General features: G+C 42.4%; 1 protein-coding gene across 1 annotated transcript in view; it reads right to left on the bottom strand.

Moving 5' to 3' along the window:
- Positions 1-26,598, bottom strand: part of LOC115471773 (serine/threonine-protein kinase TNNI3K) — a 262,913-nt gene that overhangs the window by 54,211 nt on the left and 182,104 nt on the right. The window contains exons 22-23 of the mRNA XM_030205595.1: positions 2,652-2,711; positions 691-860 (exon numbers count right to left, since the gene is read on the bottom strand). Of these exons, the coding sequence (XP_030061455.1) occupies positions 691-860; positions 2,652-2,711 (230 nt within the window). The remainder of the gene's footprint in view (positions 1-690; positions 861-2,651; positions 2,712-26,598) is intronic.

Here is a 26,598-nt window from a genome sequence, read left to right as displayed (position 1 = left end):
CCCGGTGGGACAGCACTTCACAGAACCAGGACACTGTACCAGTGATTTCACAGTGAGAATACTGAAAGGTAACTTTAAAACAATACAGGAATGTAAAACCTTTGAAGTCAGAATGATTGAATATTTTGACACCCAACAGACAGGACTTAACAAGGATCTGGGTTTTCTAGCCCATTATAAACCATAAAGTTGTATTTCTCTGCTTATCACTCTCCCCTCCCCTCCCCTCCCCTCCCCACAAACATCCTGCTAGACTATCTATGGAAAGCTTTGAAGTCCCCACACACATCTCCTACCCACCCTGCTAGACTGTCTATGAGAGACTGTTATATACACTGTCAGCTACCACATTTGCTTATTTCTGATCTGACGAAGAAGGGCAACCTTCGAAAGCTAATCAAGAAATGTATTAAGTTATGTCCAATAAAAAAGTATCAAATTATTTTCTTTTCCATGTTTTAATTTTGTTTGATTTCCATTGATTACCTTTGAGTGGACTAACACGGCTACCACACCTCTCTAACCCTAAAAACAAAAGGGGGTGGAGGCTGGACAGAGTGCTATATACAACCGTAGCCTCCTTCTGGGCAGGCTGAATGGGACATGCTGGTCTTTGTCTTCTGCTGTCTACTTTGCCACTATGTTAAACATGTTTTTGCATGCTCCATGAATTTAGGAAATGCTGCCTACCTTTGCGACCACACAGCATAGGCTCTTGAGTTCAGCGCATACTCCAGTTCAAAACGGGTTCGCAAAGCTGCTACATGGCTGCGGCCAGGGCCTCCACGTGCGACCAGACAATCCGAGGAAGAGGAAGGAGAGAGAGAGCCACTGCTGTTGCTGGAAGCTGGAGACATCAACTGTATAAAATACATTGTCTATGAGTAATAATGGAGTTATTGATTACAGCTTAATTTTATTTAGCTCTTTGTTCCTGTGATTAAGAAAATAATGAGGAGTGGAAAATAAAGTATTGAGATGAAGTAGTTAGGGATCCCTTGCTAATTTACCTTGAGAATTGCTCTGTTAACAGTAGACAACAAGGACATAGGCACAGGTGGATCTGGATTAGCATGGGCCAATCTGTTTTTGCCTCAGGCCCACCAAACAGATGGACACACCTTGGCGTTGATGACGAGGGATCCCAAAGCCCTTCCTTCCAGCTGTAGAAATCTGGACCCAGCACAAATCTCCTCAAGTGCAGCAATCAGCAGCTCAAGGTGCTGCTACTGATACTGGCACTGTGTGCATGCTCCACTAAACGCATGAACTGAACGTGAGTGGAATAGAGCATGTGTGTGGTGTCCTCGTCAGCAGCGGCATTTTGAACTGATGACAGCTGCAATTTAGGGTATAGGGTCTGGCTCCAGATTTCTACACATGGAGAGGCTTGGGGATCCTCACTTGCTAAGGTTATTTTAATTTTGGGGAGGGGGCGTAAGTGGGGTGCCTAGTGCCACCATACCTCCCACTCCCCCACAAGTCTCAAGTTAGACATAGTCCCTCTGGGGGTAAGTGTCACATTGACTGTAACCACAGAAAGGCGGTATATCAAATCCCAACCCCTTTCCCTTTCATTTATGTGCCTGCCAGTACTTAGGTATGAGAATTTATATCAGCCTTTGAGCTGGTATAAATGCTCATGCCTAAAGTTAGACAAGAAATTAAGGACTTATGCTACTATTCTAGAAAAGCAGTTCCATGCAGAACTGGTGCTATAGAATTTGCACTTATGACGCATCATTTCAGCACAAAAAATAAAATGCTGCTCCACTGCCAGCCCCGCCCCAGGCCTGCCCCCAGCCCAACAGCACACTCTGCCAAAGAGTCACCTTGACCCCGCAAGACAGTCAGATTCCATAAGTGGTGAAAATCTGGTAAAAGTAACAGAAATTAATTTTCTTCCATACTCTGCTAAATACAAAATTAGAAAAAAAAAATCAACATTTACAAAAAAGCAACCATCCATGAGCTGCATGTCCCCCTTTCCTTTCTCTCCCATCCATGAGCTGCATGACTCCCCTCTCCTCTCCTCCCCATCCCTTTCTATCCATATGCTGCATTTCCCCTTTTTTCCCTTCCCATCTCCTTTCCCTCCCCCCCCCCCCATGTACAGCATGTTCCCCTCTCCTCTCCCTTCCCTTCCATCCACTGAGATTCCAAGCAGGGGCCTTGCAAGACTTCCATGGAAGTCTCGTGAGGCCACCGCTTGAAGTCTCAGCAGTGGGCAGGAAAGAGTGGTGTTCTTTCGTGCCTCGAAGAGGCCACTACACCACCAGGGCGCTTTACGGTAGGTTCAGGCAGAGAAAACAGAAGGTCCGCCCACCCACCAGACAGCCCGTCTGTCCAGAAACCCGGACAAATGGGCAGGCTGGTAAAATCCGCCCGGACCACCAACAGTCCCCTGAAAAAGAGGACATGTCTGGGGAAATCCGGACATACGGTAACTTCTAATGCCCCTCCACCCATCCCAAGAAATACCCCCTTGGCGAAAGAATTAATTTTATTTTTTAGTGCACCAGTAGTGTGCACTCATATCTAAACTACAGCGTGCCCCATGGCACACCATTTTAAGCTGTGGTAAACACGTGTTACTGCTTACTGCAGCTTGGTAGAAGGGCCCCATACTGTGGCATTTTTTATATCTTTACCTCAATATTGCAGAGACATTCTTCCAATTTTGAAACAACTTCTGAAAATTCTGGCCTTCCCTGTTAGTGTAAAAAAAAAAAAGGGGGGGGAATAGATTTTAGCATGGCAAATACATTTTCATTATAAAATTAGTCAAGTGGGATGGTATTTTTGAAATGTTGATTAAGAAGCTTGCCTTATAGTGTGGGACTCAAAGAAATCTGAACAAAACTTTTATTATTAAAATCAAGAAGATGACAAAAAAAATAACCAAACAAGTTTTTGAAAACTACCTTCAAACTGTGGCAACCTATGATTGGATCCATTGACTTGAATGGAATCTGCCTGTTCCCTCTAAGCTGAGCAGGAGTCCACCTATGGTCCTGCCAGTGGTGGGGGTGGAGGGGTGCTCTTTCACTATTACATGCTCAATAGTGAGGGATAGGCAAACTCTGCAGGACTCCAGGGAACCTACCTGTCCTTAGCAATTGAAAACACAATATTGAAGCATCAGCCCCCTATCACCACTACCATAGGCAGCAATGCAGCTGGAGGACTCCCATTCAGCTTTGGGGAAATAGTGGTTGAGACCTTGCAAAGCATATTTATTTATTTTATTTTTTGTTACATTTGTACCCCGTGCTTTCCCACTCATGGCAGGCTCAATGCGGCTTACATATTGTATACAGGTACTTATTTGTACCTGGGGCAATGGAGGGGTTAAGTGACTTGCTCAGAGTCACGAGGAGCTGCCTGTGTCTGCTGAAGTGGGAATCAAACTCAGTTCCTCAGTTCCCCAGGACCAAAGTCCACCACCCTAACCACTAGGCCACTCCTCCTTCACTGTAGAATAGTTTTAAGTGTCAGCACTGTAATTAAACTGCAAAGCCATTGTTAATTCAATAACCATAATTATCTGAGGTCTAGTGAATTTACGGGACGTATTTTTAAAATTTCCTCAATAAAAAATTGTTGGACCTTAGAAATTTTGAGTAAACTGAATTTGTGTAGTAAGGCCATTATCCTTCCATAGGCCTTTACTTTTCCAAAGGAGAAATTCTTAGGAATTACTATCACAAAATAAATAATAAAAATAATATTCAAGAAAATAAAGAGAGAATCTACTCATTCAGTATTTCATCTTTCAACAACAAAATCACCACATGGAGTTTCATGGTCATATTATTTCTTGTGTATTCTGTATACCATTGAGCAATTTGAATGTTTTTACTATATCCCTCCCCCATTCCTTTTTTTTTTCTCTGTAGTATATACATACCTAGGCCTTCATCTAACAGGACTTTTGGTGCTAACATTTCCACCATTTTGGTTGGCCTTGTCTGACTCACCTCTACTCTGACTGTATTCTTTCAGAAGTTCAGCCTCCAGAACAGAGCAAAATACTGCAAGCATGACATATCAGTTGTGGTATTTATGGAGTTAATTTCAAGGTTGATTAAGAACCAAGATGGATGCACCCTTAGCTCTATTTTGTCTTCATCTTTTGATAATATGCAGATGATGACAACAAATATATTTCTGTGGTAACTGCCTGAAGAATTTCTAGGTAAACATGAGCCATCACACTCAGTTGATCCCGTCCTCATGAAAAATGGAAGGTAAGTTGTTTTTTTCCAACTCTAAATATATCATATTCCTAATATCTTAGCTGTTACTATTAGATTTGATATTGTACTGTGCTTATATAGTTAGCTTAAGCACAGAAAATGTTTTAGCTTGAGGAAACATATTTTCCACAAGACATGTTGATAGGAAAGATGAGATTGGATATTTTAAAATCCTGTACTTTTATATAATGTTTTATTTATCCATTTCTGCCTTTGTATTCATTGTTAACTGCTGTTCAGTTTTGATGTATGTAGTTTTGCGTAATTTGCTTTTTTTTTTAATTTTAAGAAGTCTTTATTGAAAACCGGGAACCAATCCAAAACCAAAAAGCAATAACAAAGCCAAGTCACATGGAGGGGCATAATCGAAAGGGGCACCCAAGATTTCCTGAGGAAGTCCTCACAGGACGTCCCGGCGAAGGGGCGGGGACGCCCAAATTGCAAAATTTAGGTCAACCTAATAGATGATCGTCCTTAGAGTTGGTCGTCCCAGATTTTTGGCGATCATGGAAACTGAGGACGCCCATCTCAGAAACGACCAAATCCAAGCCATATGTTCATGGGAGGAGCTAGCATTCATAGCGCACTGGTCCCCCTCATATGCCAAGACACCAACCGGGCACAAATTGGACTTCACAAATTGCTCCCAGGTGCATAGCTCCCTTACCTTGTGTGCTTACCCCCCCCCAAAACCCACTCCTCATAACTGTACACCACTACCATAGGTGAAGGCAGGCACCTACATGTGGGTACAGTGGGTTTCTGGTGGGTTTTGAAGGGCTCACTTTTACCACCACAAGTGTAACAGGTAGGGAGGGATGGGCCTGGGTCCGCCTGCCTGAAGTGCACTGCACCCACTAAAACTGCTCCAGAGACCTGCATACTGCTGACATGGAGCTGGGTATGATATTTGAGGCTGGCATAGAGGCTGGAAAAAATATTTTTTAAATTTGTTTTGATGGTGGGAGGGGTTAGTGACCACTGGGGGAGTAAGGGGAGGTCATCCCTGATTCCCTCCGGTGGTCATCTGGTCATTTAGGGCACATTTTTGTGGCTTGATCCTAAGAAAAAAAGGACCAGGTAAAGTTGTCCAAGTGTTCGTCAGGGATGCCCTTTTTTCCATTATGGGTCGAGGACGCCCATATGTTAGGCACGCCCCAGTCCCGCCTTCGCTACGCTTCCGACATGCCCCTGTGAACTTTGGTTATCCCAGCTACGGAAATCTAGATATTCCACTGGACTTGAAGCAAAGTGAAATTTGCCTGGTTCTGGTGTGACCTTTAATTAATCATTCATCTCTACATGAGACAATGGATCATCGTATGAAGCTGAAGAAAGTGAGGCTCATATGCATACATTGAAGAAAGCCATAGCACAATGGCTGAAATGTCGGTTCCACTCACTCAGATGCAGTAAAACCCAGACAATCGCAACAATCATGACACCAACTGCAGAAGCCTATGAGTACATATAAAGGCCTTGATTAACTCATTCTACAATTGATATCCTTAGAAATAATGCTGACCAAACCAGATTCTATAAGGGCTGCTGTATGTGTGATCAAGTTCTTGCATTTATCATCTATACTGAATATAGTTTTCAAAATAATCTGAGAACAGACTTAATGCACTGGATCCCATAGCTACGTACACCACAGTACAGCACACGGGCCTGCTTCTCTCTGAGCTGTAGTTAAATTCTTCATGATAGAGGTGCAATAATAATATCCACACATTTTACCATGTGTTATTTGCTATTCAAATAGATAATGAGCTGATTTCCATAACTATGCAGCTCATTACCTAATCTTAAATTGATCTGCGTGATAGCTAAGTAATGCATGTTACTTGCTGTTTTAGCATGTGTTAACACATTTGCAAATGTCAGCACAGCTTAATATATTGGCCTCTAGGGCTAAAAGAGCTTACTTAACCTCTTGGCTAGTGATTCTTCAAGAGGAGAAACAACCAGCATCAATCTGTCATCTGTGTCCAGATGTATCAATCCTTTATCGAAAGGCATTGTTGCCTTTATTATGTCAGTACTGCAGAGCTGTGCAAACTTCTTATAAAGATTTCACCAACAATTCGATGAGCCTGGGCAAAACTCCAAATATTGATCAAATCAGTTTGATGAAAAAAAAAAAACTTTCCCATTGCTGCTGTTTCACTTCACAGGACTTAAACTAGTGAGTATTGCCTCCTGCCATGGCAGATGCCTCTAAGTTCTGTCTCCATCCCCTTCCCATCCCCGTGGGCCCTATCTCTGATCCCGCTCCATCCCATTGGGTTTTGTCCATGACTCCACCCCATTCCCGTGGGCTCTGTCCTCATCTGCAGATGCCTCAAACACTTATGATTTTATATTTATATCTTTATATTACAGTATAAAAAGGAACAATATGTTGTGTAACTGCTGTTTGTAAATCACAAATATCTACTCACACTTATGAAGAGGATACAGAATACCCAGTCCCCATGGGCCACAACACATCCGGGTTTTCAAGATATCCACAATGAATGTGCATGACATTGATTTGCATGTAATGCTTCCACTGTAAGGAAATTGTGGAAGCAGACACAATGAACGATGGATGAAATCTTAATAATTTTATTGGTGGATAAAATTAAAATAACAGAGACCTTCCCTTGGAGTTCATAGTGATGATTGAGATAAGGGTGCCCATATGTAGTTAATTTATCACTTTGGGGCACTGATTTATTTCTAACCACTTATTATTAATTTTATTATTTATTTGTATCATTTCTTGGATAGTCTGCTTGAATTGGTTTCTGTCTATCCAGGTTTATAAGTTTTGATTGATAATATAATCTCCAATTTTTATATTTTTGATGTGAATCCTTACCATAAGGTTAGGTTTATGCCCCTGAAGCAGCTCATGCAGGGCAAAACATGGCTGTGTCAAGTGTTATTTTAATTTTATCCACCAATAAAATTTTTAAAGATTTCATCCATCTTTAATTGCGTCTGCTTCGACAATTCCCTTCCTTCGGGACTTAGCAGACCACTTGCCTACTTGTTTTTTGACTGCCTCCATTGTATGCAGATAGATCTCATGCATATTCACTGTGGCAATCTTGAAAACCCAGCTGGGTTGTGGCCCTCAAGGACCGTGGTTGCTCACTCCTGCACTATAGGATTTGAGTGCATAATTACAGAATAGCGATTAGGTGTGATACTGCCACTATCACTTACCTGCAGGGATGAGAGTATTCTATGAACTCACATATAATTTAAGCAACATGTTATATATTGAGAGTTATTGCTTGATTTTATTGAGATATGTGTGAGTCTTGCACATGTACCTTTTAAAAATAGGCAACTGTATCTGAGAAAAGGTGATTAAAGTCTCAGATCCAAAATGCTGAGAATGGCCAATTTTTCATGTCATAGGTCCATAGACAGTATAAAAAAGTTACATGTTTGAACTCCTGTAGCTTTTTAATTTTTTTTTTTTTTACATAAAAGGATGGTCTGTTGTATTACAAAATGCTTGCCCTTACAGAATTCATTAAAATTTATTTTTTTTTTCTTTATGGAGACCTTAGTTGCCTTTTCCCAGAGATGGACACATACATTATGCAATTATTTTTTATTTACCAACAAATACCTTTCTGCCAGAACATTGTCTAAATTTCCATTTTGGCTGAATGTCACTCTAGTAAAACAAATCAGAGAAAATCTTTCTTCACTCAATGTGTAATTAAACTCTGGAATTTGTTGCCAGAGAATGTGGTAAAGGCGGTTAGCTTAGCAGAGCTTAAAAAAGGTTTGGACGGCTTCCTAAAGGAAAAGTCCATTGACCGTTATTGAATGGACTTGGGGAAAATCCACTATTTCTGGGATAAGCAGTATAAAATGTTTTGTTCATTTTTGGGATCTTGCCGGGTATTTGTGACCTGGATTGGCCACTGTTGGAAACAGGATGTTGGGCTCGATGGACCTTTGGTCTTTCCCAGTATGGCAATACTTATGTACTTATGTAACTATGATCTATGTGCCCGCTACCTATGTTTTCAGGTGTGCTGCTGATGCTGCTTGCAGTAACAACCCAACTAATGGCTTTGTGTCCTTCTTCGTGTGTTGTGTGCTCAGAAGATTCCACCATGTGTCATGGACTTTCATACATATTTGGTAATTACCCAACATTTAAAGAGAATTCTATCTCATCCTACATTCAGCACTGGCTCAAGAGGTTCTGCTGCCCTGATCCGACTTTTGCTCTGATGCTTCCCCCCACCGTTCGCACTAGCTTTCCCTGTTTGCAACAGCACCCACCCACCTCCCAGCATCAGCTCTACCTGCTCTTTTACAACAGCAAGATATTGCGTTGCTGTCACTGCTGTGCTCTCCTCCATGCTCACCTGCTGGCAGTACCCAAGGTTTAAATGTCAGGAAGTATCTGTTTTCATGTTAAAACCTGAAGCAGCGTGGGTGGTAGTGCACAGAAGAGAGTACAGGGGTGGGAGCAAAACACCCTCTTGTCAATATGAAGGCTGAGCCGATGAAGCAGGCTTTTTGGAACCCTTGAACTTTGGTACCCTGAGCCAGTGCCTCACCAGGCTCATGCCTTGAACTGGCCTTGTTAACAGCTAGTGGATTTTACCTCTAAAAGATAAATATGAAAAGACTTAAATTTCATGAAGTGGCTAAGGACTAATATAATTATTTTATTTTCCTTTCCTTGAAGGCCATACCAAAGCTATTTAAGAACGTCAGAGGTAATGGAAAACCTTTGATACAGAAAATGAATAGAGCCATTCCACAAAGGAAAACACTTTTGAAAAAGTAAATAGATCATTTTTATGCTTTCCACATTTGTGCCAAGTTCATTGCTGCACTTGCTGAAAGAGCTATCAGTTTGTCTTCTAACACTGTAACACAATCTACAACACTAGCAAGATTAAGTGATAGATTGAACTCTAGACTGATGTGAAAGTACACTGTACTTCTGAACAGGCCTGAATTTATACACTGGTCTACCATCATGTGCCTAAAATGGAAAAATCTATGTCCTCTGTCACCTGTGCACAGCTAATCCCTCCCTCACCTGGTTCTCTGATTCATTTTCTCCTTCCTCCACCCCACATAGACCTCCAAATCCATTTTCCACTCACTTAGTTTATCAGTGGGTGTCTTTCACTCTATAATGCAAGAAATAAAACCATTGAAAAATCAGGCCCCATGTGCAGCCCCATTTAAAGAAAGCAGTTCCCTTAATAGTATTCTGACTTTGCAGTATGGTTCTATAGATCATCCTAAATCACACCCCAGTACATCATTTTTTTAAAACGGCATTCTGCTCTTAATGGGAACACACATTGCCTATGAGAATCTGCAGCTTTTAACTCTCTGCCATAATATGCAGTTAAAAAATAGTTTGGAATATTTTTGCATGAAAGCTACTGAAAAATACAACCAAATGGGCTACATAAGCAAAGCTCCTTATTCAGTTGTAAGTGTTGTTAAGTAGAGATGACCAGGGCCAGACCTGAATTTTCACTGGCTTTATCCAGATAATAGCTTATATCCTCAAATGTGGCCTAGTGGTTAGGGTGGTGGACTCTGGTCCTGGGGAACTGAGGAACTCAGTTCGATTCCCACTTCAGGCACAGGCAGCTCCTTGTGACTCTGGGCAAGTCACTTAACCCTCCATTGCCCCAGGTACAAATAAGTACCTGTATATAATATGTAAGCCACATTGAGCCTGCCATGAGTGGGAAAGCGTGGGGTACAAATGTAACAAAAAAAAAAATACAAAACAAAGAGGCAAGTGGTATGTAATAATCAAATACACAGAGGATCAGTGCCACTGTATTCTAAAGGAAAAGCCTCAGAGCATGCAAATATACCATGAACTGCTGACTATCTTCGGCATATAAACCTCCGATAACAAACAAGACTCTTCCATGATAACTAGTTATCAATCCCCAGCGGCTGCTGTCCAACTTCTTAGGACAAGTGGGTTTAGCCACACAAGGTCAAGCTATAACAAATCCATGATGCCCTTAATGAGGTCCTTCAGTCCCTGAAGCAGAATATTGAAACACATGGACTGGACCATTTATTGGGAAGGTTGTATCACATCGGTTTGTTTTACCGCTGAAAGATAAGTTTTTGAATTTAAATATTTTTTTGCATTGATAAAAATGACTGTCCTGATAGATATAAGTATTTTGAATAATTAAGGAGGTTATGCTGATGACAGAGACCAGTAGTACAAGGTGTATTTGCATTGGCATTCTCTGAGGCTTTTCCTCCTTCAGTTTAAAACATATTGGTATTGATTCTGTGTATATTTGATTATCCAGATATTGCCATTTAAAATCACTACAGACTGCCCCAATGTCATCTGGATAGCACTGGGGTGATCCAGGCATGAAACTTGGGTGGAGCTGGGAGATATCCGGAGTGTGGTGATATTCAGTGCTATCAAATACCCAGATATTGGCACTGAATGCCTGGGTATAACTTGACTGCGGTGACTAGAGTTTAAAATAAACACTGACTGCAGTGGCTGAATATTGGGCCGATTGTACTACAATGAAGATAATAAATAGATGTAAAACAAATCATAAAAAAGAAAATAAGATGATAACTTTTTTTATTGGACTAAATACATTTTTTGATTAGCTTTTGAAGGTAACTCTTCTTCTTAAGATCAGTAATAAGGAAATGTTGACAAATATACATAAACAAATTCTCAATACTACACGAATCCCAATCAGGATTCCGCCCCCTCCACAGCACTGAAATAGTCCTAATCACTCTCCTAGCCAAATTCAAACAGGAAATAGCAATAGGCAAAAGCATCCTTCTCTCCAATTTGACATGTCTAGTGCATTCGACATGGTAAACCACAATATACTACTAAGACTACTAGACTACATCGGGATTGGTGGAAATATACTTAGCTGGATCAAGGGTTTCCTGACCACGAGAACATACCAGGTGAAATCAAACTCAAATATATCACCACTGTGGAAAGCAGACTGCAGAGTACCTTAAGGATCACCACTATCACCAATCCTCTTCAACCTAATGATGACCCCATTAGCCAAGTCCTTATCCAACCAAGGCCTCAACCCTTTCATCTATGCAGATGACGTCACAATATACATTCCGTACAAACACAAACTGACAGAAATCACCAACGAAATCAAGCTCAGTTTGAACATCATGGAATCTTGGGCTAATGCATTTCAACTAAAACTCAACAAAGAAAAAACACACTGCCTCATCCTCTCATCCCAATACAGTGCGGACTATCCCACAAATATCAACATCCCAGACCATAACCTCCCTATCTCAAACAACCTGAAAATCCTTGGTGTTACACTAGACCGCAACTTAACACTAGAGAGCCAAGTGAAATCCACAACAAAGAAAATGTTCCATTCAATGTGGAAGCTTAAACACGTGAAACCATTCCGTTGCCTGATACAATCAATGGTACTAAGCCACTTAGACTAATGTAATGGAATTTATGCGGGATGCAAAGAACAAATCCTAAAGAAACTTCAGACAGCCCAAAACACAGCAGCCAGACTTATATTTGGAAAAACACGATTTGAAAGCACAAAGCCCCTCCGTGAAAAGCTACATTGGCTTCCAATTAAAGAACATATTGAGGGGCATAATTGAACAAAAACGTCTATCTCCATGGGCGTTTATCTCCGAGAACGGGTACGTGAAGGGGCGGACCGAACCGTATTTTCGAAAAAAATAGACGTCCATGTTTTATTCGACAATTTGTGAGCTGGGCGTTTTTGTTTTTCAGTGATAATGGAAAATGAAAGCGCCCAGCTCAAAAACGAATAAATCCAAGGCATTTGTTCGTGGGAGGGGCCAGGAGTCATAGTGCACTGGTCCCCCTCACATGCCAGGACACCAACCGGGCACCCTAGGGGGCACTTTTACAAAAACAAAAAAAAAGGTAAAAGAGCTCCCAGGTGCATAGCACCCTTCCCTTGGGTGTTGAGCCCCCCAAATGCCCCTCAAAACCCACCACCCACAAGTCTACACCATTACTATAGCCCTAAGGGGTGAAGGGGGGCACCTACATGTGGGTTCAGTGGGTTTGGGGGGCGGTTTGGAAGGCTCCCATTTACCAGCACAAGTGTAACATGTGGGAGGGGGGATGGGCCTGGGTCCACTTGCCTGAAGTCCACTGCACCCCCTAATAACTGCTCCAGTGACCTGCATACTGCTGCCAGGGAGGTGGGTATGACATTTGAGGGTGAAAATAAAAAGTTGTGAAACGGCATATTTTGTGGTGGGAGGGGGTTTGTGACCACTGGGGGAGTCAGGGGAGGTCATCCCCGATTCCCTCCAGTGGTAATCTGGTCATTTAGGGCACTTTTTGGGGCCTTATTCATGGAAAAACAGGGTCCAGGAAAAGTGCCCTAAATTCTCACTAAAAATGCATATTTTTCTTCCATTATCGGTGAAAGGCGCCCATCTCTGATCGCCCGATAACCACGCCCCAGTTCCGCCTTCACCACGCCTTCGACACGCCCCCATCAACTTTGTCCGCATCCGCGACAGAGTGCAGTTGAAAACGTCCAAATTCGGCTTTCAATTATACCGTTTTATTCGTTTTTGTGAGATAAACATCTATCTCCCAATTTGGGTCGCAATATAGACGTTTTTCTTTTTTAATTATAAGCTGGATTGCCTTCAAAATCTGTACCATGGTCCACAAAATTATCTACGGTGAAGTCCCAGGATATATGATAGACCTTATTGACCTACCAACTAGAAACACATCTAATTCAACACGAACATACCTGAATCTGCATTACCCTAGCTGCAAAGGTCTTAAATACAAATCCACTTATGCATTCAGCTTTTCCTACATAAGCACACAATTGTGGAACGCACTACCAACAACCGTGAAAACAACGTACGACCACTTCCGTAAACTATTAAAGACTAATCTGTTTGAGAAGGCATACCCCACTGATCCAACCTAAATGACTGATCTCGGCAACACTACAAAGCAAAGCAAGTAATGGCCAGAACACATCCAGCCCGTTGACTGTCCCACATGAACTGTAACACACCTCTGGTACTATGTAAGCCACATTGAGCCTGTAAATAGGTGGGAAAATGTGGGATACAAATGTGACAAATAATAATAATAATAATAATAATAATAATAATATCAGAATATATAAGTGAAACACAAAAGCATTCCAATGACAGTCTCACAGGAAGAGAGTGGCACATATCCCTGCAATATATCTAGCTGCAAACTGTGTCAACACATTTCACAGAGTCCCATAGTCATTCACATGAGAAAACATTCAGCATGTGGATCCTTCACATGCTCATCTTCAAATGTGGTATATGTCATTCAATGTAAAAAGTATGAAGAAGGGTACTGTATTGGAGAAACAAGCCAGATGCTAAAGACGAGACTCAATTTACATAGACATCATATTAAACATTCCAATGCCAACCAGGATGTCACTCTGGGGGACAGCACTTTACAAAACCAGACCACTACATTGTTTGTGCTTTTTGTGCTGCCTCCAGAGTCTCTAATCACGGCTGGGCACTACTCACACAAATGCAATCCCCTCGACCGATACCTTAAAAGAACCAGACAACTGGTAGCACTATTTAGACTGCAACAAAGTCAAAAAGAGACCAAGGAAGCGCTTCCTGGGGTTAACACTGGTTTATTTAATTATCCAAAGATTAGGATAAAAAAATTAAGAAAAATAGTCATAGAAATAGTCTAGAATATGACAGAAATGAGAACATATATATAGAAATGGAAATTACAATGGAAAGTGGAAGCAGGACATTCTTTCAAACTCCCTGGCTTGGGAGCCAAAAGAGATGTACACTGCCCAACCTCCTATCTGGCAGAGAAATATTATATAGGGTTTCTTTTCCCTTACAAGACAAAAAGGGAGCACAAGGGGGAGGGGTTGTCACACCCCCTTAGTTAGCACCTTACAGTCAGTCAGGATCTCTAGTATCAATAAAATACACAGCATCTGTTTATATTTCCTTTTGAAGATGCATTTGGTCTGTTGTCCAAATGTTTTGGACATACATTTCTCAAACCTTTAATTAGTATTTCCCCTATTCTAAAAGAGGAGACAAAAGTTTACTGTTTCCAGTTGCTATAGAGGTGTTAGGTTTCTCTTGTCAATAGAACTATTGCTTTTGACTGCAGGGACCAGGGAGATAGTGTTTGAATTGTTCTAGGCAGAGAAGGAAATAAGGTGTTACCTGATTCATGGTTGTAAAAGGGTAATTCTGTCCTGGATAGTAGCCTTACTTCCAAGCCTGGCCATATTCAAAGGGAGAGATTCTCCCCCTTCTGCAATAATATTTTCTTATCCAGTCCTTACTACAGGATTTCTATCTCTCTCTCCTCTGTCAGCCCTGCCCCCTACACCTGGAACTTCCTTTGATCTGCATCCTAAAAGTCTCTCAAAGGCTAATAAACACACTCATGTGAACAGCAAATGGATTGTCTTTCACTTGCTTGGTCAGAGAAAGGTGGGGGAAAGAGGTGTGGGTACTTGCTCCACCTGGCCTGCTTAATATCATTGTAATTTACAGAAAAAAGAGAAATTTCCACTTCTCATCGTCTGTACATTAATTCTTAGATATTAGATACTTAGCAGCACTGAAACTGCTTGGTTCAGGCCTTCATAAGTACAATGTACACCTCCACCAACAACATCAATGATTTTATGGTGAGAATACTAAAATGAAGCTTTAAGACAATCCAGGAACATAAGACCTTTGAAGTCAAAATGAAAAAATATTTTGACACCCACCAGATAGAACTTAACAAAGATCTGGGCTTTTGTATCCCACTACAAAGCATAAAATTCTACTGCTTTGTCAGCCTCTTATCGGCCATCCATTTCTCCCAGTCTCTTACCCATCCAGCTCTCCCGGTTTCTCACCTAACCTATCCCATCCTCTTTCTGTGAGACTGTCATTGGAATGCTTTTGTGTTCACATATATTCTGATATTTGTCAACATTTGCTTATTTCTGATCTGAAGAAGGGTTACATTCAAAGGCTAATAAAAATGTACTGTTAGTCCAATAAAAAAGGTATCATCTTATTTTCTTTTCTCTGTTTTGTTTTATTTCTATTTATTACATTTAAAAGTGGACTAACACAGCTACCACATCACTTTACAACAATGAAGGAATTCTCTTATTAGAAATAATGGCTTCAGTAATTTGAAATAAATGCTCGCTCTTCCAATAGTGTAATGTCTTTCAAATCAAATGTTCTGCTATGTAATATTATACACTGCCTTTCTTAGACCAAAGGTCAGTCCAAGACAGTTTACAAAGTAATGTTCTTGTCATAAAGCTCAGTTATCAATAAATACAACTGTTAGACACGATGACGCTTCACACCTTACCCTATGTATGAAGAGACCTAGTTAATAAACTGCACTGTCTTATCCTACATGTTAACTGGGTAATTCTTTAAGAATCCACATAAATGACCTCTTATAGAATACCCCATTTCCAGCATTTGTGTGTGAACATTTACACCAGCTGTATGTGCTCAGCCTATATACCTGCCCTTTTATAGACTTCCTCTCTATTGAATATGGCAGTTAGAGCAGGCTAATAGATAACATGTCACTGCACCAACTGTTCACACACTTAAAGGCCATATTAATTAAATAGGCCTCTAATTGCGATACATGCTTCTAATAAACAAATTTGCCTTTTACAGCTGTTCCTGTAACTACCAAAGCTTTAATTGCTACCGATGGATATATCACTTCTATAGCAAACTCCAACTTGTCCATCTTGTTTAACTTAACCATACTGGGATTTAGCAGGAACACAGTCGTTGACATTCAGGAAGATGCTTTCAAAGGGCTAACAGAACTGAGGACGTTAATGCTGGATCAAAATCAAATATCAAGCTCATCTATCAGCAACAATACCTTCAATTATCTGCAGAAGCTAGAAGTGCTGGTTTTAAGCAGCAATGCTCTTTCAGATATTTCTGGGACCTGGTTCAGGAACATGAGGGATCTTAAGAAACTCCACTTAAATGGGAATAAGATCACCAAGCTCACAGACAAAAGCTTTGGAACCCTTGCTCTGGACAGCCTCAAGAGTCTGGGTCTATCTAACAATTTCATTAGCCACATAGACAGAGGTGCATTTCTGGGCCTGCCTCGGCTCCAAGAACTGGATCTATCCAGGAACAACCTGGCGTTCCTTTCAGATTCCATTTCCCCCCTCACCAAGCTAATTTTATTAAGTTTGGATCAAAATCCATGGAACTGCACCTGCGAATTAAAAGAACTGTCTGGATTTTTAAGGAAATACATGTCATCATCAAATCGACTCCTCAAGGCTGCCAACAGTATTGAATGTAGGATTTCAGAAAATCCTGCAATTCACAGTGTGCTTCAGCTAACAGACAGAAACTGTCAGTCGGTATCTCAAAATATCAGCATCTTCTTAAAAGCCAAAACCAAGCCTCACTACCTGAGAGATATCATCTTAGTCGCTCTCTTTTGTTTTACAGGTACAGTATAATCAGTTACTGCACTGCAACCTCCTCTTTACAATGCAAAAAACATGTCAAAACAATGAGAGGTTAATATTCAAGTGATTTAACTGAACAGGAGAGCTTCCTGCTTGGTTAAATCGCTTGTGCTGGAATGTGTTGCTGGATATGAGCACTAACTACCCCTGTACTGTACAATTAGTGCCAGGGCGATCCAGGGGCAGAACTTGGGCAGAGCTGGTATAACTGGTTAGCAGGATATATATGCAGTCTGCTATCTGGTTAAGTAAGCAGATAAAGTAAGAACAGCTAACTGGACATCAATCTGAATATCGACTGGTGCCTGGTTAACTTATGGGTGACCACACATACCCAGATATTGAGGGGCCCTTTTACTAAGCCGTGGTAGGCTCTACACACGTGCAGCGTGTGCCCAAATGAGACTACCACCAGGTCAGTGCGCCCTCCTGGTGGTAATTTCAGATTTGGCACGAACCCATAATGTGTGCATGAATTATTTATTCATTTCCTCCTACACGCGCCGGTTCCGGCAGTAATCAGCACTTGGCGCGTGCTGACTGGTCACTGCATGTGTAGCACATGAGCCATTACCGCTAGATCAATGGGGTGGTGTTAAGGGCTCAGGCCGGTTTTGGGCACATGCTGGTTTCATTTTTACCACAGGCCCTTTACCCGTCCCATTAAAAAAAAGCCATTTTTTGTAGATGCGGTAAAAACTGGCCAGCCGCACATCCAATACACACACCTACACTACTGCAGTCCACTTTTTACCGTAGCTTAATAAAAGGACCCCTCAATGCTGGAGCCTGGACATAGCTGGCATTGAACATTCAGGCTTAGTTCTGTCACAGCAGTGAGTGGCTTAAAAACTGCTGACTGCCAGAGGCTGAATATTACTCCCAAACAGCAAAACAGGGCCTAAGCCCAGCCTGAAGTAGCAGCACATATGCACTACTTAAAGAGAATTTCTGTGGAAGGAAAATGGTCAGGTTGGTGGAACCAGCCCTTATGCGCAAGTAAATCCTTAAGAAACCCACTGGTATTAAAGGTCTGAGTTGAGTCGTTAATATTTAATGAATTTCTGAAAGGTCATGTGTTAAAGATGAACAGCAAGATTTTTCCATGAAGTTTCTATAAGCAGCCATAGGAAGAATACTTGGTTTTGGTATCTGGAGGGACCTATGTACTCCTAATTCTGTATATGGCACTCAAACTTGCGTGCTTAAATTGGGATAAGCACCCAATTTGTGTGTGCAATTTAATTGATAAAGGAGCATCGATGATTGGACGTTAATAATAAATTATTGGAGCTGATTGGCATTAATTAAAATTTGCATACACACCTTTAGGTGCCAGGATCTGCGTATATATTTTATGCGTGAATCTGAAAAGGGGGGTGGCCATGGGAGGGGCAAGGGTGAATCAGGGGCATTCTTAGAATTTGCGCACAGTGCTACAGAATTCGGGGGAGCTGCACCTAATTTAGGGCCCTGTTTACTAAGGCGCGTTAGCGTTTTTAACGCGCCTACAATTAGCATGTGTATTAACCATGTAGGCACCTATAGGGATATTATAGGCACGTATAAAGTTAATGCACGTACATGGTTAACGAGCATTAAAAACGCTAACGTGCCTGTAACACGGCTTAGTAAATAGGGCCCTTAGGCCTGGTTTCAGTTGGTGTAAATTCTCATACCTCAAATTGGGCGTGGATCCCGGTGCCAGATGCTATTCTATAAATGACGCCCAGTTTTGAGCACCATTTATAGAATAGCACTTAGCACTAATTTCTATCTGCGCAGCACCATTTATAGAATTCAGTCCCATGTCTTCAACTCCCTCCCCCCCCCCCCCCCCCAATATCATCTTTGGGTAATTATTTAGCTGTTCCAATTAAAATATCAAAACTTGCAAAGAAAAAAAATCCAATCTGGCTAATGTTGGGAATATTTCTTTTCCCTCTGTTTTTCTTTTAAAATCAAATGTTAGAGGCGTTGTACAGAATCTGAATGGGGATTAGCGCACTAATGAGAAGAAAAGCAATGAACAAACACTGATTTCTATCGGACTAAAACAGTTTAATGCATTGCTCGAGTCTTTGTTACACTGTAGAGCAAATTGGACGTTCTAATTAAGAAGAAAAATGGTGCAATAGTAAATAAGATAAAAGAATATTAGCTTTAAGGAAAATAAATATCTTGCCTTCGCTTGGTTACAGTAGTGCAGAGTTCTAGAAGCTATATTGTTTTAGGCACAAACTAGATTCTTTGTTGGTTGTGCTATTTTTAATTGGATCTGCATAATAATAAACAAAAGATGTTATAATCATGTCCCCAAGTATCCCATGGGAAGGACAGCAGAATCATGGGAAACAGATTTCATTTGCCTCCTATTTCCCCTCTGACTCGCATTGGATCACCTCTTCTTTGATTAGGGCTGGTGTTACCTGTTTTACTGCCCTGTGTGAATACTCTGGGGCAGGGGCGTAGCCAGACTTCGGCAGGAAGGGGGTCCAGAGCCCGAGGTGAGGGGGCACATTTTAGCACCCCCCCCAGCGCCGCCGACCCCTCCCACCTTTTTTAACCCCCGCTGCCATTTTTGACCCCCCCGCCACCACCTTTGACCCCTCCCAGCGCCAACCCTTTCAACCCCCTCTTCAAGCCGCCGTCAACCCTTCCCCACCGCTGCCATCGGGTACCTTTGTTGGTGGGGGTCCCCGACGGCAGGGACGTCAGACTCACAGAAACAGAAGCCTGCCCTTGCAGATCAGCAACGCGGCCGCACCGGAGAAGAGGACTTTGGCTGGCGGGGGTTGGGAATCCTCGCCAGCAAAGGTACCCGACGGCGGCGGCAGTGGGGGAGGGTTGGCGGCGGGAGGGGGTCAAAGGTGTTGGCGGCGGGGGAGGCAGGGCGAAATCTACGGGGCCCATGCCCCTGTGGCCCCACATAGCTGCGCCCCTGCTCTAGGGTCGATATTCAAAGCAATTTAATTGGACAGAATGGCTCCTAGCATGTTAAATCACCTATTTGGGGCTAACTGCTAATTTTCAGTGGTACTTAACCGGCTAATGCTGCTGAAAATAACCAGTTAGTGCCAAAATGAAAATCGTCTATTTTGGGGGTGTTCCAGGGGCAGAGTTGGCATTTGTCCAACACTTATTCAGCACTTAACCAGCCAGGTTAATGGTATAAATAGGACTGCATAAAAGTTAGTTGTATATTTATGTGGTAACCCATAGCCAGTTAAATGCTGAATTTTGTACTAGCTGCAGGGGCGTAGCCAGCCTTCCGTGGTGGAGGGGTCCAGAGCCCGGGGGGAGGGGCACATTTTAGCCCTCCCCCCGACGCCGCCCCCCCACCGCCGACATTGCCGCCCCCCCTCCCGCCGCGAACCTGCCGCCGCTGCAGCCTACCTTTACTTTTGCTGGCGGGGGATCCCACTCCCCGCCAGCCGACGTCTTCTTCTCAGTCGCTTCCTGCTCTTCAATTTGTTTGCTGACGTCCTGCACGTTGTACGTGCAGGACGTCAGACTCAGAGAACAGAACTGTTCTCTGAGTCTGACGTCCTGCACGTACAATTACGTGCAGGACGTCAGCAAACAAATTGAAGAGCAGGAAGCGACTGAGAAGAAGACGTCGGCTGGCGGGGAGTGGGATCTCCTGCCAGCAAAAGTAAAGGTAGGCGGCAGCGGGGGTGGGTTCGCCGGGAGGGGGGTCCTGGGGTGAATCTGCGGGGGTCCCAGCCCCCTCAGGCCCCACGTAGCTACGCCACTGACTAGCTGGCTCCAGAAATCTGGAAATTCAATGCTGGTGCCTGGCCATGGTCTGGTATTGAGTTTCCAGGCTTAATGCTGGCAGCAGTTGCTCATTGCCGGCTGAAATTAAGGCCCTCTGTTACTCCTTCCAACAATAGTGATGTTGGTGATTGGATTGATAGGGAAAGGACATAGGTCAACCACAGTGCCAATGTATTCCAAAAGGTTGCAATTGATTTATTGAAAAAAATATCAGAGCACATACAGACTCCACACAGAACCATGTTTTGGCAACAAAATGCCTTCCTCAGGAGTCAATATGATGTCTATAAATGTCTGCAACCAAATGCAGTTGCAAAAAGTGTACCAAGCACAAGTCAAGCTGTTAGCAAAGCAAAATCTTGCAGTGGTTCACAGGCTCTGCTGTGGATTTGCCTCCTGCATAGGTTTCTTGATTGAACAGGAAGTCTATACATAAAGAGCAGACAGGGCCACTTTGAGCCTTGGAGCAAGCGCTATAATATCTCTTGGTGTGCTCACTGCATGCTTCCATTTCACAAGCGACAGAAAAGCAGCCTCTTCACATAGCGTCTTCTCACCAACTGAGGTGAAGGATGAGATTCCAAAGAACAAGTGAACATGTGTAGTGCATATGTGCTGCCATCTGTTGATGAATTATGGAGGTACAGACATTACTATTCAATCAACCCTCATACAATTAAAGGAATCCCTATCTACAAAGGATCCATTGGGCTTCATTAGAAAAGTGTGCATGCTCTTTTAAAGTGGTCATTTCAGAAGAATTGCGCAGCTTCTAAATGAGGAAATAGCGACATTTACACTTAGACCCCCTCGTTCTGTAAAGGTCGCCAAAAATTGCATGTGTACATTTAGGTGAATTCATGATTTGCGTGTGCAATTTAATTGAATAGCGAGTCAATTAGTGTCAATAACTGACTTGTTAACAAGCAATTATTGGCACTAATTAGATTTAATTGGGACCACCGTGCATAAAGTTAGGCGCAGGATCCGTGCCTAAAATGTACATGTATTCTAAAAATGGGGGAGTGGAAATAGGAGGGTCTTGGGCATTTTGGCGTGGAACAGGGGTGTGGCTTTCAGTTATGTGCGTAATTACCGAATAATAGTGCTCTGAGCGTAAATTTAGGCTGGGGCATTCGCACTATGGTTTTGTTGGTGCAAATACTCATGTCCAAATTTATGTATGATTTTCCGCTTGAGTGCATTCTATAAATCTCGCTGAACTTTAGGCATGGCTTATAGAATACCACTTAAGCGTTTTTTTTCAGCACCATTTTTATGCACCATTTATAGGATTTACCTCAGACAGTGGCTACATATGAAAATGGTGATTCCAGGACAGCACTGTTTCCATGTGTTGCAACGTGAAATGCACATACTTGAAGGGCTGGGCATGGCAAAAAATTATATATGTATTTTTCATTTCTCCATCAGCTTTTCTCCATCTCAGTTGCACTTTTATTAAAGTGCGCATTTTAGCCAGGACTTGAAAAGCATGAATAAAAGAACAAAAGTGGTTTGTACTCTACTGTCTTCCCTCCCCCCCCCCCCCCCCCCGAGTTTTTTATGGTTAAGAAAAAGTAAAAAATTACCATTTGGGGCTTTGCACTATAATATTCTCCACTCATACATATGCATAATTTGTTTGATATGGGATCCCTATATTTACAGTTGCTGGTACTTATACATGGAGGTTTTGAAAATTGGCCCTTTAACATGTAAATTCTGGCACTGATAGGTGGAAAATGCTGAGTGATGTATACGTGTAGGCTTGTGAAATGTTTGCTCCTTCTGTATGTGGTAGCAAATAGGCATGTATTTGTCAGTATCCTTATACATTTATTTTATAAAAGGCTTTAAATTTGGCAGAGTCTTTTGTAAAATCCTGGGTGGGGGTAGGGATTGTGAACATCCTGACCTGGACGTCCCAATTCCTACCTCAATGTTCTAAACAAAATGGAGCTCCACTATAATATGAAACAATCAGATGTTTCAGGGCCAGATACTAAGCTGTGAAAGATTAATTTATGATGGGAAAACCTTTGCTGTCCTGTCTTCCATTTCTTGTTTTTACTAGCACTGAAGAACAAGACAGCAAAACTTCAGAGATTTTACTTCATCACTATGGTAAGCGTAATATTTGTGGATTTATAATTCTGTTAACCTTATGCTTATTTATTTTTTTAAACTTAACACAGGAGCAGTTGGTATCACTTGCCTAGCTTTTGCTGTCTTCAATTGGAAACTCCAACAAGGCAAAGCAAATGAACACAGAGCACAGAACTGCTGTCATGGAATGGCACACAAGTGCGATCTTGAGTCCGCAAATTATCTCACTCAACAATACCTGAACTGCCATTTAGCTCAGGAAAATGAGACAAAGGTGATGTCTTTTACAGGACCAGGAAATGAAACTCCACTTTTACAACCAAATAGTCACCAGCCAACACTGCAGGCAGTTTATAAATCCAATGGTTTAGACATGTCACTTAAAAATGTTCTGAAAGAGAACATGCAGAGTCTTAAGCACAATTATTTCATATGTCTTAACTGCAGATTGCTGCACTCTTATCCTTGTAGGTCTTCTGGGCATACGCTAGTACCTAATGATGCAGACCTTCTTTCAAAGAATTTTCCTAGGACAGTGACACAACCAGTAGATTTCAAGAGTGTGGCACAATGGGATGCCATTCAGAGGAAAACACTAAAGAAATTATCAAAAATTGACAAAGGTGAGTTTTCGAATACCGTATATACTAGAACATAAACTGAGATTTTTGGGCCACAAAAACGGCAGAAAAATGGGGAGTTTAGTTTATATTTGAGTCCCAACCCCACCTGATAACTGGCACTACTGTCCCCTCTCTTTTCCGAGGCATCCTACTGTAGCTGGCTCTGCCCTCAGCTCCCCCAACTGGAAATGCTCAGTCCCTCCTTGTTAAGCGAACACCCCCTCACCAGCCCTACCTTACAGCCCTGGTAGTCCAGTGATGAGCTGGACAGGAATACTCCTCCTACATTCCTGCCCGTGCAGTCTGCATAGTTAAAATGGCTGCCACTAGTTCCCGTGGCAATCTCATGAGACTGATGCGGGTTTGCAGCAATCTCACAAGACTGCCGCTGAAACTCACGGAAGCCATTTTAACATGGTCAGAAGCGTAGGAGGATCGTTCCTGCCCCAGTTCACCACTGGACGACCAGGGCTGTAAGGTAGGCCCACAGAAGGAGTCTCCAGTGGGTCTAGGAGTGGAGGCATTCTCGTTATAAAGAGGGATTGACTGTTTCCAGTTGGGGGAGCTGGGGGCAGAGCTGGCCACAGTAGGACACCATGGCAGGAATGCTGGATGCCATGGGGGGAAGAGAAAGGAGGGCGGGAGAGAGGGAAAGAAGGAGAGAAAAGATAATAAACCATCAGTTTATATTTGAGTTAACATTCCCAAATGAAAATGTTAACTCAGTTTATATGTGGATGGATTTATTTTCGAGTATAAAATAGAACAAAGTAGCTAAACAAAAAGATTTTATATCACATTTTGGATGTTTAGTGTGCAGTCTATTTAATCAGGCCTTAGAAAGCACTAACAAAAAAAAAAGAAGAAAAAGAAAACACTTAGATGCAAAGGATCCAGAAAGCAACCAAATCCTCATTGTGTTGCAGAATTAGGTGTGAGAGGTATTGGAAGTAGGGCTGCCTGTCAATAACCAACACATCAAATTTAACATAATCACCGATGGGAGGGCAATAAGGACAACTACAGCAGTAGTATTTAACTTTAAAAAGGGAGGCTATGATAAAACTGAGGAAATTAGAAAAATTGTAAAAGAAGCAGATGTAAAGGTTGAAAATTTACATGCAGCATGGCTTCTGTTTAAAGACATCACTTTGGAAACTCAGACTAGATTGCATTCCATCATGCACTTGTAAAAGAAGAAAGAAGACCAAAATAAATGATGAGGTGAAAGAGGCTACTACAGTCAAAAAGGCATTTTTTAAAATACAGAAAGCAAATCCCAATAAACTTCAATAACTTAGACCAAAAGAGAATTTGAAAGAAGCTTGCCAGTGAGGCAAAAGCTCCAGCACTTTTTCAAGCAGATTTAAAACAAGGAGAATGTGAGGGAGTCAGTTGAACCACTAGATGCCTGAGGAGCTCATTTTCAAAAGAGAAAAACCTCAAAAAAATGGCATAAATCTGCATTTGGACGTTTTTCTTACAAACACGTCCAAATTGGTATTTTCAAAACCAATTTTTATACGTTTTTCTATGAAGTCCATCAGAAGTGCGTTCAAATCACAAGGGGACGTGTTAAGGGTGGAATCTGGGTGTTCCTAACACTTGGACATTTTTCAGCCATAATGGAAGAAAACAAAACCGTTCAGGACTAAAATTAAGACGTTTTGAACTAGACCTGTTTTTATAATGAATAAGGCACAAAAAGGTACCCTACATGACCAGATGACCACTGGAGGGAATGAGGGATGACCTCTCCTTACTCCCTCAGTTGTGACTAACCCCCTCCCAACCCCAATCATGTGATTTCAAACATTACTTGCCAGCCTCTATACAAGCCTCAGATGATATACTCAGGTCCATTAGAACAGCATGCAGGTCCCTGGAGTAGTCTAGTGGTGGGTGCAGTGCACTGTAAACAGGTGGACCCAGGCCCATACTTCCCCCTACCTGTTACACTTGTGAAGGAAACTGTGAGCCCTCCAAAACTCACCAGAAACACAATGTACCCACCTATAGGTGCCTCCTTCACCCATAAGGGCTATGGTAGTGGTGTACAATTAAAGGTAGTGGGTTTTGGGGGGCTCAGCAGACAAGATAAGGGAGCAATGGTGGGATGTGTACCTGGGAGCAATTTATGAAGTCCACTGCAGTGCCCCCTAGGGTGCTCTATTGCTTTCCTGAGATGTTTGGGGGACCAGTCTACTAAAAATGCTGGCTCCTCCTACTTCTCAATGGCTTGATTTTGTACATTTGCACTTGGACTTTTTTCTTCTGAAAATAGCGATTTGGACATTTTGGCAAACAAAACGTCTATCTCCTGCTTTGTGCTGCTTTTTGGATGTTTTTCTCTTTTTAAAATGAGTCCTTTGGGGTCTTTGAGTAGATGAAGTCTCTCTGATGATAGATGCTACTTAAGGTTGGATTAGCTGCAGAGGGAATGCTAATAAAGCCTTTTTAAATTTAAAATAAATAAATAAAAACATAGCCAAGTAAACTACTAAGTGAAAAGTAAACAAAGTCAAAAGTAAAAACCTAGAGCCCAGTTCAAATTCTTTATTTGGCCATTATATCTCTGTATATTAAAGTTTCATTCATGGAAAAAAGCATTAAGAGGTTACAGCAGCCATTTGTAGCACGGAGCTGCTAGCGGCAGAAACGAGTGGGGTTTGCTCTTGGCTCCATCGCCTCACTAGACCACAATATCATTTAGGTAGGCCTTGGGGGAGGTCTATTCTAACTAGGGGAGTGGAGTGGTGGCTGCTTCTTGGGGAGGGGAGTTGAGAGGGAGGGAGTTGTTTACTTAGGGGATAGGAGGGAAGGGGTTACTTCTCAGGGGGTTGCTTATCTATCAGGGGTGGGGGGATGGGACCTTGCTGGGGGTTTAGGGAGGGGAGGACATCATACCCTGTGCTGGCCAGTCCCAGAAGTTATGCGGGTGCTGGCCGGTATTCAGTGCCAGTACCCAAATAGCTAACTGGGCAAAATTAGAACAGCATATTATGCAGTCCTACATGCTTGGTTAGCTATGTGGGTGCCAGCAGTGGCGTAGCAAGGGCGGGGCAGTCCACCCAGGGTGCACGCCACTGGGGGGGTGTCAGCTCCGCTGGTTCCCTGCTCCCTTTGACCTGGAAAAGGTTACTTTCTGTTCCGGGGCAGAGGGAGCAGGGAACCAGTGGAATCGACACCCCCCCAGCGGCGTGCACACGGCAGGCAAGAATGCACTCGGAGGGGGGGCTTGGC

This window comes from Microcaecilia unicolor, chromosome 6 (genome assembly GCF_901765095.1).
Source record: "Microcaecilia unicolor chromosome 6, aMicUni1.1, whole genome shotgun sequence".
Lineage (NCBI taxonomy): Eukaryota > Metazoa > Chordata > Amphibia > Gymnophiona > Siphonopidae > Microcaecilia > Microcaecilia unicolor.
Note: the sequence above shows the minus strand (reverse complement) of the source record. Positions and strands in the feature narration are given on the sequence as shown.